Raw genomic sequence first — 15,907 nt, forward strand, 5'->3', positions numbered from 1 at the left:
GTGTGCTTGATGTTATCTTTTTTAACACTTGAATCCTTTGCATGTTACAGAATTGCAGTGCATTGCAAGATTTATTTAGAACATGCAAATTAGAAATGAGTGTACTTTTATTCTGTAATGTTGCCTTTAAAATGTGTAGAGCGAAATTGTTTTGGCAGATCTTCAGATGGCTTCAGTTCACAAGATTCATTCACAATGAATACAGTACAATATTTGTCTCTTTATTGCATAGTTTGCACTGCAGTCTGTGGAATAGGCATGAGTTAAGGCATGAATAAACAACTCGAGACTGTGGCAGCGATGTGCATGCTTCACATTCATGTTTATCCAGATTCAAACTGTTCTTGAGTCTAAGATTTCTGACAGACATGGCAGTGATTCTCAATATAGGAGGTACATAGGGTATTGTGTTTTATTATAATGCATTATCCTGCATGCCATACCTATAGTGAATAACATGTCCATGTCATATACATCCCGCACAAAAATGAAGCCTTGCATTATCTTATGACAAAACAACATTCTCATTATTGAAATACAGTTGAAAGGAGCACATGTATACTACCACGATTCATAAATAAATTTTTATTTAAATTACATTAATTACATTAAATATAGGCTTCATTTTAAGTAAAATACATTAATGACATGGACATGTTTTGACAGGTTTTATGAGTTACAACCATTTAGTCACTTTTTGTCCCAAGTATCTTCCCTATATAAAAATATACATTTTCTAATGCCCATTGTTGGCTACACATAAACTTGGTGATTTCATCCCGTCCTAATTAAGATAAACTTATTAGAAGAGATTAAAATGTATGCAGATACATGTTCATTTATTGCTCTAAACCATTGGTTCTAAAACTTTTCCGTTGTTTCCCTAAAAATAAATGTAAAATGCGTTGCTTTGCAGCCTCAAATACAGACTTATAATCTTAAACTTAGACCAAAATCATAATCAGTTATAATGCTGGAACATCAATTATTTGGGTTGGTGGTCTCATTTTTCTGATGTTTGATTGACATTTTTCTGATGTGGCATAAAATGCCACAAAATCTGTGGCCCCCTCGAATCCATCTTGGGGTCCCCGTCTGGGCCAAGGTCCCCAGTTTGAGAACCATAAACTATCTCCTAAGCACAGAGATAACTAAGTATCAGGATGGCATTTCTTTTAAAATTCTTTAAAATATCACTGGTTTCTGCTGGTCCTCATAGTTTCCACCTCTTCAGAATCTCCCTAAAGTCCATAGACGGGCAACTGAGCCGGTCAGTGTCAGAACATTGTTGTAAAAATGGATACATCTATACAGTCCGTAGTACAATATAAAATATATAATTACACTGTACAAATGATGAATACAAATACATTCAAATGGCTATATGCCATACAAAATTTGTTATGGAGGCATAATTGTGAAAAGGGTCAATTTTGACTCTATTTCTACAATATGTAATGAAACTTATTTGTGTTTAAATTAAAAAAAATCCAATGCTGCCTTCACGTGAGCCTGGGAAGCTCGTGCCATCAAGTGGGCGCTCGTTGTGACCACAAGCGCTCAAGTGCACAAAAGCGTAAACCTAACAAAATGTCACAACAATAGATTCCCTGTGGACTTTATGGATTTATTCATTTTTCAACATCCATTTTATTCATTTATAAAGTGCGCCGGCATGTATCCCTTTACAAAAGACATGGGTATTTATTTATCTTTTTTCGATCACGTGTACACCGGTATTTTACAAAATATTTAGCTTTCATAAACTAATCCGTACATCACGCATATATTATTAAAATACGGCATGTAAAATGCATTATGAACCTTTCCGTCGTTTTGGATATCGACGCTCCTTCGACAACGTCACAGCTCATGTATCGTCATCAACGCGGCTGCAACACTTCCGACACCACTTGAAGGCAGCATAACCAAGGGTTGTAGCCTAAATGATTCACTAATAGTTTAAATGGCCTTAAATATATATATAAAACAGTGTAAAAAAAAACAGTATCACCGGCTGAAGCGTTTTCTTGTTCCAACAAAGGAATGTCAAAACGTGCTTTGAAAACGTTCTTCAAAAATGATGTCACTTAGCACCTAAGGCTTGCAAACACACTCTGCACACAGTGAATAACAAGGTCTCAGTGCAGATTTTTGCTGATGGAAATGCATGTTGGCATAACCATTCAGAATGCATTACAAAGCCTACCAATGTAATAGGCTAAATTAGAAAATCAAATGCTATTCATAGAACACTGTGCTTGAGGTACCAGCCAATGATTCATTAACTGGAATATTAATTCACTGGAGTAACAGTCCATTTTCATATCCTGTCAGCTTGGGTTCTCCGCAAAGCTGCAAGCATAAAAAAAGGTGTTTCAACATTACAGTTGTCATGCAAATTTCGTTGACTAATTTCCTTCAGGGCAAAAGTTCACCCGAAAACAAAAACTTTGCAATTTATTCGCCCTTATGTTGTTCAAACCCCAGAAGGCTTTCGTTCAGCATTGGAACCAAAACAGATTATGTTTACAACGTGAGTGAATGGGGACCGGTTCTTCACAAGGTTCCAAAAAGGATGCAATGGTTTCATTAATTATCTCCATGCGACTCGTATCGTTTTTTTAAAGCGTCTTGAAGGCAAACAAATGGGTTTGGTTAAAAAACAATCACTTATTTTATGACATTTCTTTAATTCTGTTCAGTTCTTAAAAAAACAAAGAAAGCCATCTCCGGTCTGAATGAGATGAGGGTGAGTAAATAAGGATTTTTTTGTCTGAAACATACATTTTGAGGTAAACACGTGAAAATATGTTAACAATTGCCTACCTAATAAAGAACCTATGCTGGATAAAGTGGCCCTGTAGTCTCCTCTATCGGCTCTACATCGTAGACATAAAATGATGTGGTTAATTTAAAACAACACAAATATTCAGAAAAAATGGTTTGTCAGTAAATAACTGTGCCGTAACATCTCACCACGTAAGGTCCTCCTGGACCTGCTCTGATGTACCAGCACTCCTATGAGCAAGGCTCCAAAAACAATTACAGCTGCCAGCACAGACAAACTAGTAATTGCTGCCACCCTCCAGGAATCCGAAGGCTCTGTGGGTGTGCCTTAAAACACAGGACAATGTTACTGGATGACCTCCAGTTTTTCCCTCAAGATCTTACAGAAGGAATCCAACCACTCCTTTTCTGTACATAAGCTCTTCCGACCTGTTTCCATCTAGTGCAATACATTCTCATGATCGTAAATTGGTGTTTGCCGATTTGAATAAATGAATGACATAAAATGTAAAAATGACACATTCCAAATGTGTGTGAAAGATTTCATATAAATAAATGTACTCACATGTGTCACAATTTGGCGTTTTCGGGTACTGTTTGCATGAAGAACAATCTACACATTGTTCAGAATCTCTGTTCCAAAATTCAGATTTCGTACAGCGGGATGAACCTGATGAAAATGTACAAAGAGAGCACACAACAAGGTTTCAAATAACTCTACCGCACTACAGGCGAAACCAACAATAACAACCTTTGTGCACACATTTCCAGATACCTCGGAGATGGGGTGGGTTTCGTCGGGTGTCTACTTGAAAAATCGAATGTTTTGCACCTGAACAAGAAAATTCAAGAGCCTTATGCGTTTGTGCCTCTATTTCATTTGAAATGAGATGGGAAATTCCGTTTAAGTGATGTGGTGGTGCGCTCTCGGGGAAATGGTATTACTCATGCTCTGAGTGCGTAAGCAAGGCTAAGCTGACAGCCAGACTATGATGCAGCCCCAGAGTGAATGCAAAGTGTCCCACTGTGAGCACTGAGGACATGGAAAGTGACTCTTAGAAAATCTAATGGTTTGGGAAAAGTTTATCCAGCTGTGAGAGCTGCGGGACTGAACGTTTTTCACATATGTGTGCAATTAGGGCAAGTAAGAAAATGGTAACACAGGTATAACAGACGTGTTTCACAAAGCCTACAGTTGTGGTCTACAGATGATAAACATCTGCTGGATAATATCACCTGCAGCAGAATGTGACCTGACTTCGAGAACACGGTCTGATTCTAATGAAGTCATGATAGTTCATAAACAACTTCCTTTAATAGTTTACCGATGTCATGTGAGCCTACAGCAGCCTAAATGCATTACTGTAAGCCATAACTTAAATACTTCAAAACTGAAATATTTGCTTGTGTTAACTGCAGTTTTATATTAAACCAAGAAGGTTGCAAATGTTTTTGTTTTATCCTTTTCGCTGAACACATTAAAATCACACTGTAACTAAATGATGGTGAAAAAATAACTCTTGTTTTGATTTAAGCCTTAATTAAAAAATACAGCCAACTAACACAATAAAAACATAATAAAAATCTCATTTTGGAACCCAACACTTCATATCTACAAGTACTTATATTGTAAAGAACACTGTTAACTGGGCTATATGGGCTATAATGAATTACAGTTCAGCAAACTGCAGATGGTGAACTTGTATGTTTCTCACATGAATTTCCAAACAAGGGTTACCCTGGAAACGATGATGTAACTAAAATCACAGTCCTGCTGCGTTAAAACAGCATGCTGCAACATTGGGAAAAAAGTTGTAACGCTTTGTACGCAAACCGGTGCGTGACAAAACAAACTTAATATTTAGTATTAACCCTAAGATTAATACAAAATATAAATATTAACCCCCACTTAATGTTCATGGTCAAAACATATGGATTTTGTATGATTACATCCACAAGTCTTATACATCTTGTATGTTTTTGCATTTATTAAATATTATTAGCAGTCCCTTAATTTTACATGACATTAGAAAATCATTTTAAATTGCCCCTTACCAATACAGTTTTATTGGTTACTATTTATTGATTTACATTGATTACTATTTGTATTTCCATGGTTTTAGTACAAATGGTTAAATTATGGCTCCTATAATGACTAAATTGGTGGTCACTGTGATTTACATAGTTTAACTCTGGATATCCTACTGTTGTAAAACAATATATCGTTTTCATAAGGGGCGATGCATGGTTCACTTGTTTTTAAGGATTCAAGAGCAAACATTGCTAAAGCAACAAAAGAAAGGCACCAAAAGCCAAAGCGATGGCTCATGGTGGAAACCTGAGCCCTCTTGTGCTGCAGTGTTCTCAGTGGGGCACAATACAGCCCATGGAGCAGGCGGGAGTGAAATAAGAGCATTGGAATGCGGAACCGGTGGGAACACTAACGGGTAAAGGAAGTTATTACGAATGAGACAGTGCATCGGCATTAACTCCACTGTGTCCATGTCTCCACATTTTCATAGTTAGAGGACAAGCGGAAAAAGTACAGATTTAATTCATAGTTAGAAGACAAGCAAAAATGACAGATCTAATTCATTAAAAGCCTGAAGCTTTTGTAAAAAAAGAGAAAAAAACTAAAATACCTCGAGTACTCCATATTAAAGATTCAGGCACACAAATATATCAATAAAGTGAATATTCTTACTTGTATCCGCGTTTATTCCGGTCACAACCGTGGTGGCCACTAACGTAATCCAGCAGAGGGCACGCACCATATCGGGATTCATTGAGCTATACATATATTGAAATGCCACAACGATTTCAAAAGATTAAAAGCCACAACTGGGTTTCTAGCATAGCAAAAGCAGTGCATGTGAATGGCCCACCCCTAACTTTCAGCCTTGTTTTAATAGCGCCCACACCCACGCGCTGGGTTTAACTCATCTATGAGTCATTTCCTATGTACTGTACTGAGATTCTGTGGTCGCCTCAATCCCTCTGAGCACTACTAGGTAGTCAACGTTTTTCGGGCATCAAATGCGAGTTGAAATGATAAGAATCACGTCTAAGCAGGAAGCGCACTAGCTTTTGGGACACGAGCATCAATCTCTGTATTCACAGCCCGACGCAGCAGTTTCTTACGTGTGTGGACCGTCATTGATGCGCGATGCACCCTTATTATTCTTCACGTGGTTTCGTTTTTACTTTTTTTGTGGCGTTTCCGCGAAAAGGCAAATAACCCGACTCTTCATTCATTGGAAATATAACCTGTTTTATATTACGGGTCACTGATCTTGACGTGATTGATGTCAATCGGTACTAAGGAAAACGCAAGAATGTCAAACTTATAAGAAGTTGACGCAGTGTCGGTGTGTGAAAAACAAGTACTTTTTGTAAGACGACAAAAGACAGACCCAAGTGCATGTTTGAGGGGGAAAAGGCACATTAAAGCCACCCCACCCAACTACGTAATTTGCTGTCTGTAGTCCAAGAGAGCAAACAACAGTTCAGCGTTTGGCAGACTGCGCGCAGACTGAGAGGAAAAGCAGTACAACAGTTATTAGGATGATCATGAGGGCGGGAGAATAACATAAGGTCAATTGCGCAATACAATGGAAAGTATTTACGTAGATATTCAGGGCAAGAGAAGGGAATGCATATGCTGTCTTTCACCCACACCACTGTTTCTCTAGTAACGCCTAATATTCGAGCATTTGGAAAGACATCTGCATTCACTTAAGACACATACATTGTGAAAGAAATGTTTCACGGGATTGTATTGGCAGACAGCACGAGTGTAACATTTCAGGGTTTCACATTTGGATAGCTCAATATCTTTTTGCTCCATTCACAACAATAACATTAAAAGCTTATCAGAATGAAAACTCATGTTTATCTGTCACATTAAACTGCAATGCCAAATCGTTTAACACCACACCAAAGTTTCAACAAGTCTGATAAGGAGAAACAATTGCATAAACACATTACATAATGTCTGTGATTTCTTGGTTGACATCAAATCACACAGGGTGGATGTCAATGCACATCATTTTTTTTAATAAAACTGTGCTTGTTATTGATCTATTTTTGAATGAATGTACACATTTCTATTATTTCTAGAAAACACCTACATAATTTACTGTGATTTTAAACTACAAAGTTGATCCTATTTTTTTTATTTAAAAAACTGCACCTAAATTCATGTTTCGATGTCAGCAGTTCTCTTCTCTCTTGTACCCATCACGTGTTTATTGGTCATCTGAAGGAAGCGACGCCATAGAAACCAGCTCTCATCACTACTGGATTGAGTTCACATCTGTTCATTAGTAACTGAACAGGGTCTAGGCACACTGACTGTCACCGTGATCTTTATTGGATTGATAAAGATCTGATCATTATTGGATAGAGCTAATGCAAGACTCAATCAAATAAGGCTTAAAATTGTCTAAACATATTCTCTGAACTTTAAAGGTGTGTGTCATGTGTAGTTGACATTTATGATACTAGGTAACTTTTCCACTTTTTTATGGCGATTCGAGATCACGTTAAAAAAATAAATGAAAGTAAAAAGGAAATACACTGTAAAACTTTAAAGAACACAGTGAGGGAGACAGGAGTCCGCAATGAAGGAACGCTGCTGGTGTGCTATGGACCATGAACTACTTTCACTGTTATTTCATCACAACAGTTTCCATTCTGTCACTGTCTGTTTGGTCATCAGCGCCACCTCTCACAGATGGGATTTAAAGTGGCCCTTCAGAGCATATTAAAATACCACAGCATCTTTCATCCCTCTCGGTGGATTAAGTCCATCACGTCGTTCTTGCTAAATTAAGTTATGTAGATGCGGTGGAAGTCATTGGCTCCGAAAGCAGCGTTGCATTTGGGGCACTTCCTCTGCCGAGTGTCGTAACGGGTCTTCAAGCATTCGTAGCAGAAGACGTGGAAACACTTGGTGAGGACGGTCTCCTTGTCTCGGGTGTTACAACAGGGACACCGCAGTTTAGCCTAGCAGAGAGGATCAGTTAGTTGCATAATCTAATACATTTAAAAAACAAATGAAGTAGATAAATATAAATATATAAGTAGCTTTTATAAAGCTATGCTGCCAATCAAAAGTTTGGATACACTTTGCCGAAATATGTCTAGGAACCTATTTATATAAAGCCCTCTTCTAAATGCAGAAAAAAGGTTTTAAAGGGAAGAAAAATCTATGTATGGGAGAGGTTGGACCGGATAGTAAATGAAAGGCAGCCAAACAAGTGGCCAGCATATGGGAACTCCTTGAAACAAAAAAAGCATCCCAGTTGGATCCCTTATGCTGGTTGAGAGAATGCCCAGAGTGTGCAAAGCTATAATCTAGGTAATGGGTGGTTGCTTTGAAGGAGCTTAAATACATGACAATGATGTTTTGTTTTTGGTCACTACAGAAGTCCCACACTTCCATTTGTATTATTCACATTTCTGTTGATATTACTATTATTGTATAGGGATAGTTCACCACAAAATATAAATTCTACATCATTTATTCAACCTCAAATTGTCCCTAACCTTAATAAATTGCTGTGTTCTGTAGAAAACACAAAATTATATTTTGAAGAATGTGGGGAACTAAACAGTTCTGGGGCACCGTTAACTTCCATAGTTGGGTTTTTTCTCTACTATGGTCGTCAATAGTGCCCTAGAACATTTAGGTTACAAACCTTCCTCGAAAGCTCAAGTTTTGTGTTTAGAAGAAGAAACAAAAGGTCTGGAAAATCTTAAGGGGAGTAATTGATGACTTTTTTTGGGTGAACTATCCCATTAATACACCCAAACTTGTGAATTGTAGCTCATATCAAAACAACAGTTGTAACAGCAAATCTTTACCTTATACTGATTTATTTCTTCTTGCAGAATCTCATCAGCATCTGTATACACCTCCACCTTTTTCTGCTTCTCTAGTTTACGCCGCAGTCTGGACAAGTCCTCCTGTAAAACAAACCGAACAAACAGTTTTCACTTATTTGATCCCCAACCCATTTATATCTTTGTTAAACACCACAACTGCCCCATACCTGTGCTCTCTTAAGGTTGGCGCTCTCCCTCTCACGGGCGTTACGATTATCTAACACAGACGCTTGGATTTCCCTCATCTTGGTCTGAGTGTGCTCCAGCTGCACTTTAAGGTCCTCTGCCAACTGGGCTGCTTCCACCGCCTGAGCCATAGAGGAGAAAACATCACTGAACACACATCTGGAAATACATCCCTACACAGCGGCAAATCTGAGTCATGGTCATCAGCGGCACGGAACAGAGGTGGGCGTCTCCGTTCTATCCCGTCTTACCTTGCGTTTGTTGAGTTCCAGCGCTTGAGTACGCAACGTGAGCTCTTTCTCAAGAGAAGCAAGAGTGCTCTGCAGGACACCTTCCTTCTCCTCTAGCTTCTGCACAACCAGCAGCTGCGCGTCCACCTGGGAACAGCAGTAAAAGCTACATCAGTATTGCGAAAACAGAACTTGTAAATCACTTTTACGTCCAGATTTTCTGCCTCGTAAAAAGAGAGGGATTTCAATTTAGATTTAATAAAAGCTTTAGTTCAACGGGAGAAACGTACCTGGGTTTTGAACGTGAGCACCTGGTCCGCCAGCTCCTCCTTCTCCTCCCGCAGGAGCTTGTAAATCTGGTTGGATTTGATTCGCTCACTCATCAGCTTGAAGTTGGCATCATCTTTTTCTCTGAGCTGCTGCATGAGCCTGCTGTTCTGCTCCTGCATGTCTTCAAACGCCTGTCCCGTCACATCCATTTCACTCAACAGAGCTTCTTCCTCCTCAAATGTCCACAATATCAAGTCAGGTTTTAAACCGCAGATAGACCCTTACACATCTCATTATAACAAATTACACATGCATTTCAACAGAGATCGCTGACAATCCTTCGGTTTAACTGAACACACCTGTTTCGTAGCAGCCAGTTTTTTCTGCAAGTGTTCGATGGTCTCCTCGGCCACGCGAATCTTGCAGAGGGCATCTTCATCCGCCAGTTTCTTGCTCTCCTTCCTTTCCCTTTCCTCCAGTTCTCGTACTCTCTGCCTCAACTCGTCCACCTGTCAGACAGTGTCGACATCAAAAGTAAGAGAAGGACCATCTGATAATGGTTCTGGCACACAGAGTAGAGCAGAGGTTTTACGTACCTCTGCTTTGGATTTCTTTTCTGCCGCCATGAGCTGGACTTTGTCCCGCTGTTCTTTGGGGGCTGATTTGTACATGTCTAGCAGCAGTTTCATTTCCTTCTGAGACTCCTGAGCTTTTCTGTTTGATAAATGCAGATGGTAAGATAATATAAATCGGAAGTTCATCTTTGATTCAGAATGAGGTGATACTGCAGGGGTACACAGCATTTAGCAGCAAACCTTTTTCATTTGAATATCACTTGCAGTTATATATTTGATCTAATGCAAACAAACACGTTTTTGTGTGTCCTATGTTTCCATAGTGCTTGATATAAACTTGATATTATTTCTGATAAATAACACATACTTGAGCTCTGCTCTGAGCATCTTCAGCATGTCTGAGTCTTTCCTCTTCATCTCCTCGCTGCGCTGTCTCTCGCGCTCTCTTTCTCTCTCCCTTTCTCTCTCGGCCTCCCTCTCTCTCTCCCGAGCTCGCTGCCTCTCCAGCTCTCTCCTCCTCTCTTCCTCCTCCTCCTGGTCCTCGTCTTCCTCCTTCTTAACCTCCAGTCCACCATCACCCAAGCTTTCTTCCAACATCTGCGCACTTGTATCACCGCTCTGGCACTTGAACTGTAAAACAACAGGAGAACCACAGGTTAATTTTAGATATAATATACATATATCGGTGTTCCAGTAGCTCAACTGGTAGATCAATGCGATACCAGCACAAAGGATGTGGGTTTGACTCCTTAGGAACACACATACTGAATTATGTAAATACCCCCCAAAAAAGTCTGGTAATAAGGTGTGAATATTATGCTTAAAAAATCTTTTAAGAAAGTATTAACGCAATCAGCCACAAGAGGGTGTATTCACAACAGGAAAGGGGCATACATAAAAATTAACCCAGAAATACATATACATAGTGCATACTTTAAGATACAAAATGTATAAAATTTGATTTGAATAAATACCTTGTTAATTTCCATATGTGTCTCACGCAACTTTCTCTTATATCTCTGCACATCCCCTTTGAGCTGGTGATTGTGATTCTGCAGACTGCTGATTAAGTGTCTCATTTCTCTGTTTATTGGGCCTTAGGAAACATTGAGAAACAAGAGAGAGAGAGAGAGAGAGAGAGATGGTGATGCAGATAGCATTCAGATACTGAAAAACGTTTCCGTTTTTATAAGTGAAGAGCTAACCCCAGCCAAAACCATGATCAATCACTAAAGTGATGACAGGATACACCCCCACAGACATCCTTGCTGCAGCCACGGTTACTTTAAAACAAATGTGCCTTGGGAAATTCACAGCTAAGGAATCTGACCAACACTGCTGGGAATGTCAATCCATCTCCAGGGATAAATGAAAAGCAAGAGTGCCGTTACCTGCTTGCTCATTGGCAGCAAGATTCTGCTCGAACTCGATCCTGAGCATTTCATATTCTTTTCGGACTTGGGCTAGTGTGTCTTCTAGCTGGATGACTTCAGTACGTAACTTCTTCTGAAGAGACAACTCGTCACTCTGCAAATAATAACATCCGATTGTTGCAAAAAACATACTCAAATATACACAATTATAAAACCAGCAATGTTTGATGTCCAATCATCCGTTTTACCTCCATGTGCTCTATCTGCCGCAAGTGAGCGTTCTTGGCAGTGAGCAGTAGAGCTCTGGCTTCATCCAGCTGGGTCTTCACGCTCAGAGACTCATTGTAGAGCAGAGAGAATTGTGACTGGAGGCACTTATATTCTGGCGTCTCCTTCAACACCTCCTCTGGTATATTTCTTAGATCCATCTAAGTGGATGCAGAACACAACAAAAGGTCAGAACAAATTCACATACCTTTATAAACATCACAAAAGCAAAAGCTGTGACTCCCTCATGGTAAATGTTGATGATTCATCTAGCACTCTTTTTTCTACATGTATATTTTTGTCCAAACACTTTCTTGAGTGAGAACTCCTAATACCACCTGATTTTGACTAGCAATTTCCTGTTTAACAGAAAACGCCATCATCCAATAATTTCTTGTGGTTTTTTAAATCGTAATAAAGAAAGCTGGACTGGTGCGTGATGCTGCACCTTTAGCTTCTCACTCTCCCGAACAGCTTCCTGTAGCTCTTGCTGGAGTTTCTCAAGCTCTGCCATACGGCTGTTGGCAAGCTCCTGGTTCTGCTCCAGCTCTGCATTCAGAGACTCAAACTGAGAATACAGAAATACTTATTACTGACATACAATCACAGATTGGTATAGATTAAAAAACAGGGTCTACATAATTGCAAAAACCAAATTCATTTTGATATGCTTTACCTTTTGTATACTGAGTGTGATTTGACCACCAGGTAATCCGCCAGAACCGCCAGTGGCATGGTAACCCGAATTAAGCTTGAAAAAAAACATGAAATAAAATATATTTAAATAGTTAAATTAATAATACTAACAAGCAAGAAACCTACAGAAACTTACAAACAAGAATATTATCACATCATATGATATAATAACTGTATATTTACAGCATATTAAGGGAATACTATAGCATATCTCTACTGTAAATAATGGTTAAAGAAAAAATATCATCTATCAATTTCCTTTCTGAAAGGAAGTACTTATAATACATTAGCACATCATACACTTGTTGATCTTGAATTGCTAAGAAAATTCACATAACTATACTGCACAAATCAGTATCAAATTCTTGATACATTTCGTTGCATTGTACTTGTACACGTGTAATGACAATAAAATTGAATCCAAATCCAAATCCAAATACGAAAGCACCCACCTTGGGATGATCAATAAAAATGTATGACACAGCATTACAGTAAACAAACAGGATAAGAGATGGTTACTTTCTAAGAACTCAAGCTGACCTGTTCCAAAGCCTCTGCTAGATGTTTATTCAGCTTCTGCTCTCTCTTACGAAGTTTCTCGATGTCCCACTGCAGGTCCTCCACAGCGGTTTCCATCTCAGACACTTTAGTCTCGGAACTTGTGACTTTGTCCACTAGTTCATTATACTGTGAAGGCAAGAACTGGTCTTAAGGACAGCCAAGATAACATAACTTAAAACTGCAATACTCAGAACCACATTAATAGCTGGGTCAGTCTTAACTTAACCTTATATAAAATTATAACAAATCCAAAAGATGTTTACTTCTAAAGACATTTTGTGGTGTCTCCCCTGAAGAGAGGAAGCGAGTTCTTGCAACCGACTGTTTTCCTCTAGAAGTGTGCGGTTTGTGGTGACTATCTCTTGCTGACTGTCATCCTCGCAGACTGGTAAGATAACATAGGGTACAAGTTCACTGTCTGTTACACAGCATTTAAACCATAGCGATACACTTAAATACAGTGCAAACATGCTATTTACGGTAACTGTTAAAACTTTTTACCGGCTGTTTTCACTCTAGAGCACAGCTCCTCAATGCTGTTGTGCAGACGATCAAAGATGCAGACCACGCAGGCTACGCCCCCCTTGCTGAACTGCATTCTGTCCTGCAGCTGCAAGGTGAGTTCCTCCTCACTACTGTTATCCAGAATGGCCAGGAAAGACTTTGCACTCTCACTGAGAGGTGGTGGAGGAGCTACAAATCACAAATCAGACTCAGTAAAAAACAGTAAATAATACAAATAGGTCTGAACAGGTTTATAACTATGAGACCTTAAGACAGAGTATTTCATCATTATCAGTTTTACTTTTTTTGTCTTTATGAAATAGAAGAACAGAGAGAATGTCAATCTGATGAATAAAGTGGGGGGACAAAATCTATAAGAATAACTGACAGATATCATTAACATGAATATTATTCATGGGGCAGTTGTAGACTAGTGGTTAGAGAAGTTCATCGGTTCGATTCTCAGGACCAGCAGGTAGCGAATGAAGTGCCCTTAAACAACCCGCCGTCAGACTTGCAGTGCGTGTGTTCACTATCCACTGGTTGCGTTAAATGCAGAGGTCAGATTTCGGTTATGGGTCACCATAACTGACATATTGGTCACTTTCATTATAACATTTACCAGGGATTCCATCCTCCACTCGTTTCTCTGGTGGCTTCTCCTCAGTGTCAGCATGTTGCTGCTCTTGCTCCTTGACATGTGCAAGCTCTTTCTGTTCTTCACCCTTATGTGCAGGAGGCTGGGGAAGGCCGTCCTCTCCCTCCACTGGAGCTGGTAATGGAGCAGCAGGTTCAGGAGCCGGCAATGGGGCGGCAGATGGGAGAGGCACATCTGCAGGGACAGGAGGTGTGGCAGGAGTCTGGACAGGTGCTGGGGGATCCTTGGGGTCTACACGCTGCAGCAAGTCATGAATATTTTCCTCCAGCTGTGAAATGGACAAATTAATGCGATGGGTTCAAATCAGCACATAAAATAGATTTCAAAAGAAAGAGCAAAAGAAAAGGAACTAACCAACATATGCAAAGGCCACTGTAATAAATAGACAAATTAAATGAAAACTGAGATGTGAACCTGAGTCCAGCAGCGGTTGACGATAAGCAGGGTGGTGTCATCTGTGGCCTGCCTCTTCTCCAGCTTCTCAATCTTTTCTCTCAACTCATCCTCCAAAGCCTGTCTCTGTTCAAGGCGCTCGTAAAGCTTCTTGTTCTTGAACTGAATGACCTTCATGTCCATCTCCTCCTGCACAAACCGAAGTGGAAACCATTGTTGAAAAAGTCAGGAGAGGGTTAGTTTATGACATCACGTGTCATGATGCTTTTGTCGGGATGCAAAGTTGACACAGTAGTGAAATAAACCTCCAAGATACATACTTGTCTTGAGCGAATTCTCTGCAATATTAATTCAAGGCAAAATATACTTTGCAAGCGAACAAACAATAATGTATTTCAACTGGCAGATACAAAATATTCTCCTATATTAGTAGAACACTTACCGTAGAAGAAACCCCGCCAATCCGAATGGGCTCTATAAGAGTTGTAGTAGTCTTCTCCTCTTTTTTCGTCTTTTTTTCAGGCGGACCCGGGGGACTATCCCCTCCTGTGGGACGCTTCCCAGCCCCAGTGCCAGACATGCTTCCCTACAACATACATTCAACTTTAGACTTGTACAAATGTTATTCAGGACTACAACAGGCGCAACGTCCAAAAGAACATCAATTACGTTTGAATTAGAGGAGGTATTTTAAAATACATTGTATCACTATGTTACTTGATATGACCAGACACAGTAAAGAGATTTTTCAGAGATCATCCCCCCACACTGGCCTAAAACTGTCAGTTCGTGAATTTACTCATCATACTCACAAAAAAGATCCATTAAAAAAAATTATATAATTTATACCAAATTACAAATTTACTTGTATGAGATATACACTATATGTGGGCTAACACCGGCTGCGACAAAAGGGTATAAAACTCACTACAAACTTCTGTCACCTAACAACTCAAGAAGCAATAACAGATGTTTTAAAGAAACCACAGATGTTTTTTTACATTTAAATGTACATTATGTTTGTGAATTTTAGGTAACAATGGCTCTTTTGAGAGGCAACGTTAGCTTACAAATGATCGTAGCTATAGGCTAGCTAGCAAGCTATACCCTTCAAAACTCTACAAGTATTAAATTATACATTGCATTATGTTATAATTTGAAGTATTATGCAATTCAACAACGTTTAAGTTAGTCCGGTGTTTTATAATCAACATTTATTTGTGTTATTTATTTCTCTGCACATTGAAACAAACCTCTGTGCGGACCAAAAAAACAGGAAGAACGACAGATGTGTGATGACGGAGACTACGGAACAAAATATTGTCTATCAAAATAAAAGTGCTGTGCGCTGAGCGGGTACAGGCAAGTCTGTATAAAATAGGCTTTGTTTGTAATACTCATACCTTTTTGGACATTTGCTCACTGGTGAATTTGCTTGAAGTGAATAATTTGAAATACGTACGGCTGTGAACGCTTTCAAGCTATGAATGTGCATAACGTCACTTCCTGTAGTAC

The 15,907-nt window shown here is 39.3% G+C and overlaps 1 protein-coding gene across 3 annotated transcripts; it reads right to left on the minus strand.

Annotated features, from left to right (window-relative positions):
* Positions 1 to 6,542: 6,542 nt before the first annotated feature.
* On the minus strand, positions 6,543 to 15,854 carry rnf40 (ring finger protein 40). Of its 3 annotated transcripts, none has more exons than XM_056772084.1 (20): positions 15,796 to 15,854; positions 14,835 to 14,978; positions 14,414 to 14,581; positions 13,964 to 14,267; positions 13,339 to 13,530; positions 13,101 to 13,222; positions 12,817 to 12,963; positions 12,257 to 12,331; positions 12,029 to 12,148; positions 11,562 to 11,741; positions 11,332 to 11,467; positions 10,915 to 11,036; positions 10,308 to 10,570; positions 9,962 to 10,079; positions 9,725 to 9,874; positions 9,386 to 9,595; positions 9,117 to 9,242; positions 8,847 to 8,987; positions 8,659 to 8,760; positions 6,543 to 7,797 (listed from the first exon to the last, which is right to left on the minus strand). In XM_056772084.1, the coding sequence occupies exons 1-20, from the start codon at positions 15,805 to 15,807 to the stop codon at positions 7,621 to 7,623; spliced, it is 3,009 nt and encodes a 1,002-aa protein (XP_056628062.1). In that variant the 5' UTR covers positions 15,808 to 15,854; the 3' UTR covers positions 6,543 to 7,620. The 3 variants fall into 3 exon arrangements, with proteins under 3 accessions (XP_056628062.1, XP_056628061.1, XP_056628064.1); XM_056772083.1 differs by having other exon boundaries at positions 9,386 to 9,598; positions 15,796 to 15,850; XM_056772086.1 differs by lacking the exon at positions 15,796 to 15,854 and adding an exon at positions 15,646 to 15,673 and having other exon boundaries at positions 9,386 to 9,598.
* Between the last annotated feature and the right edge of the window lie 53 nt (positions 15,855 to 15,907).

The sequence above is a fragment of the Triplophysa dalaica genome, chromosome 17 (assembly GCF_015846415.1).
Source record: "Triplophysa dalaica isolate WHDGS20190420 chromosome 17, ASM1584641v1, whole genome shotgun sequence".
Taxonomy (NCBI): Eukaryota; Metazoa; Chordata; class Actinopteri; order Cypriniformes; family Nemacheilidae; genus Triplophysa; species Triplophysa dalaica.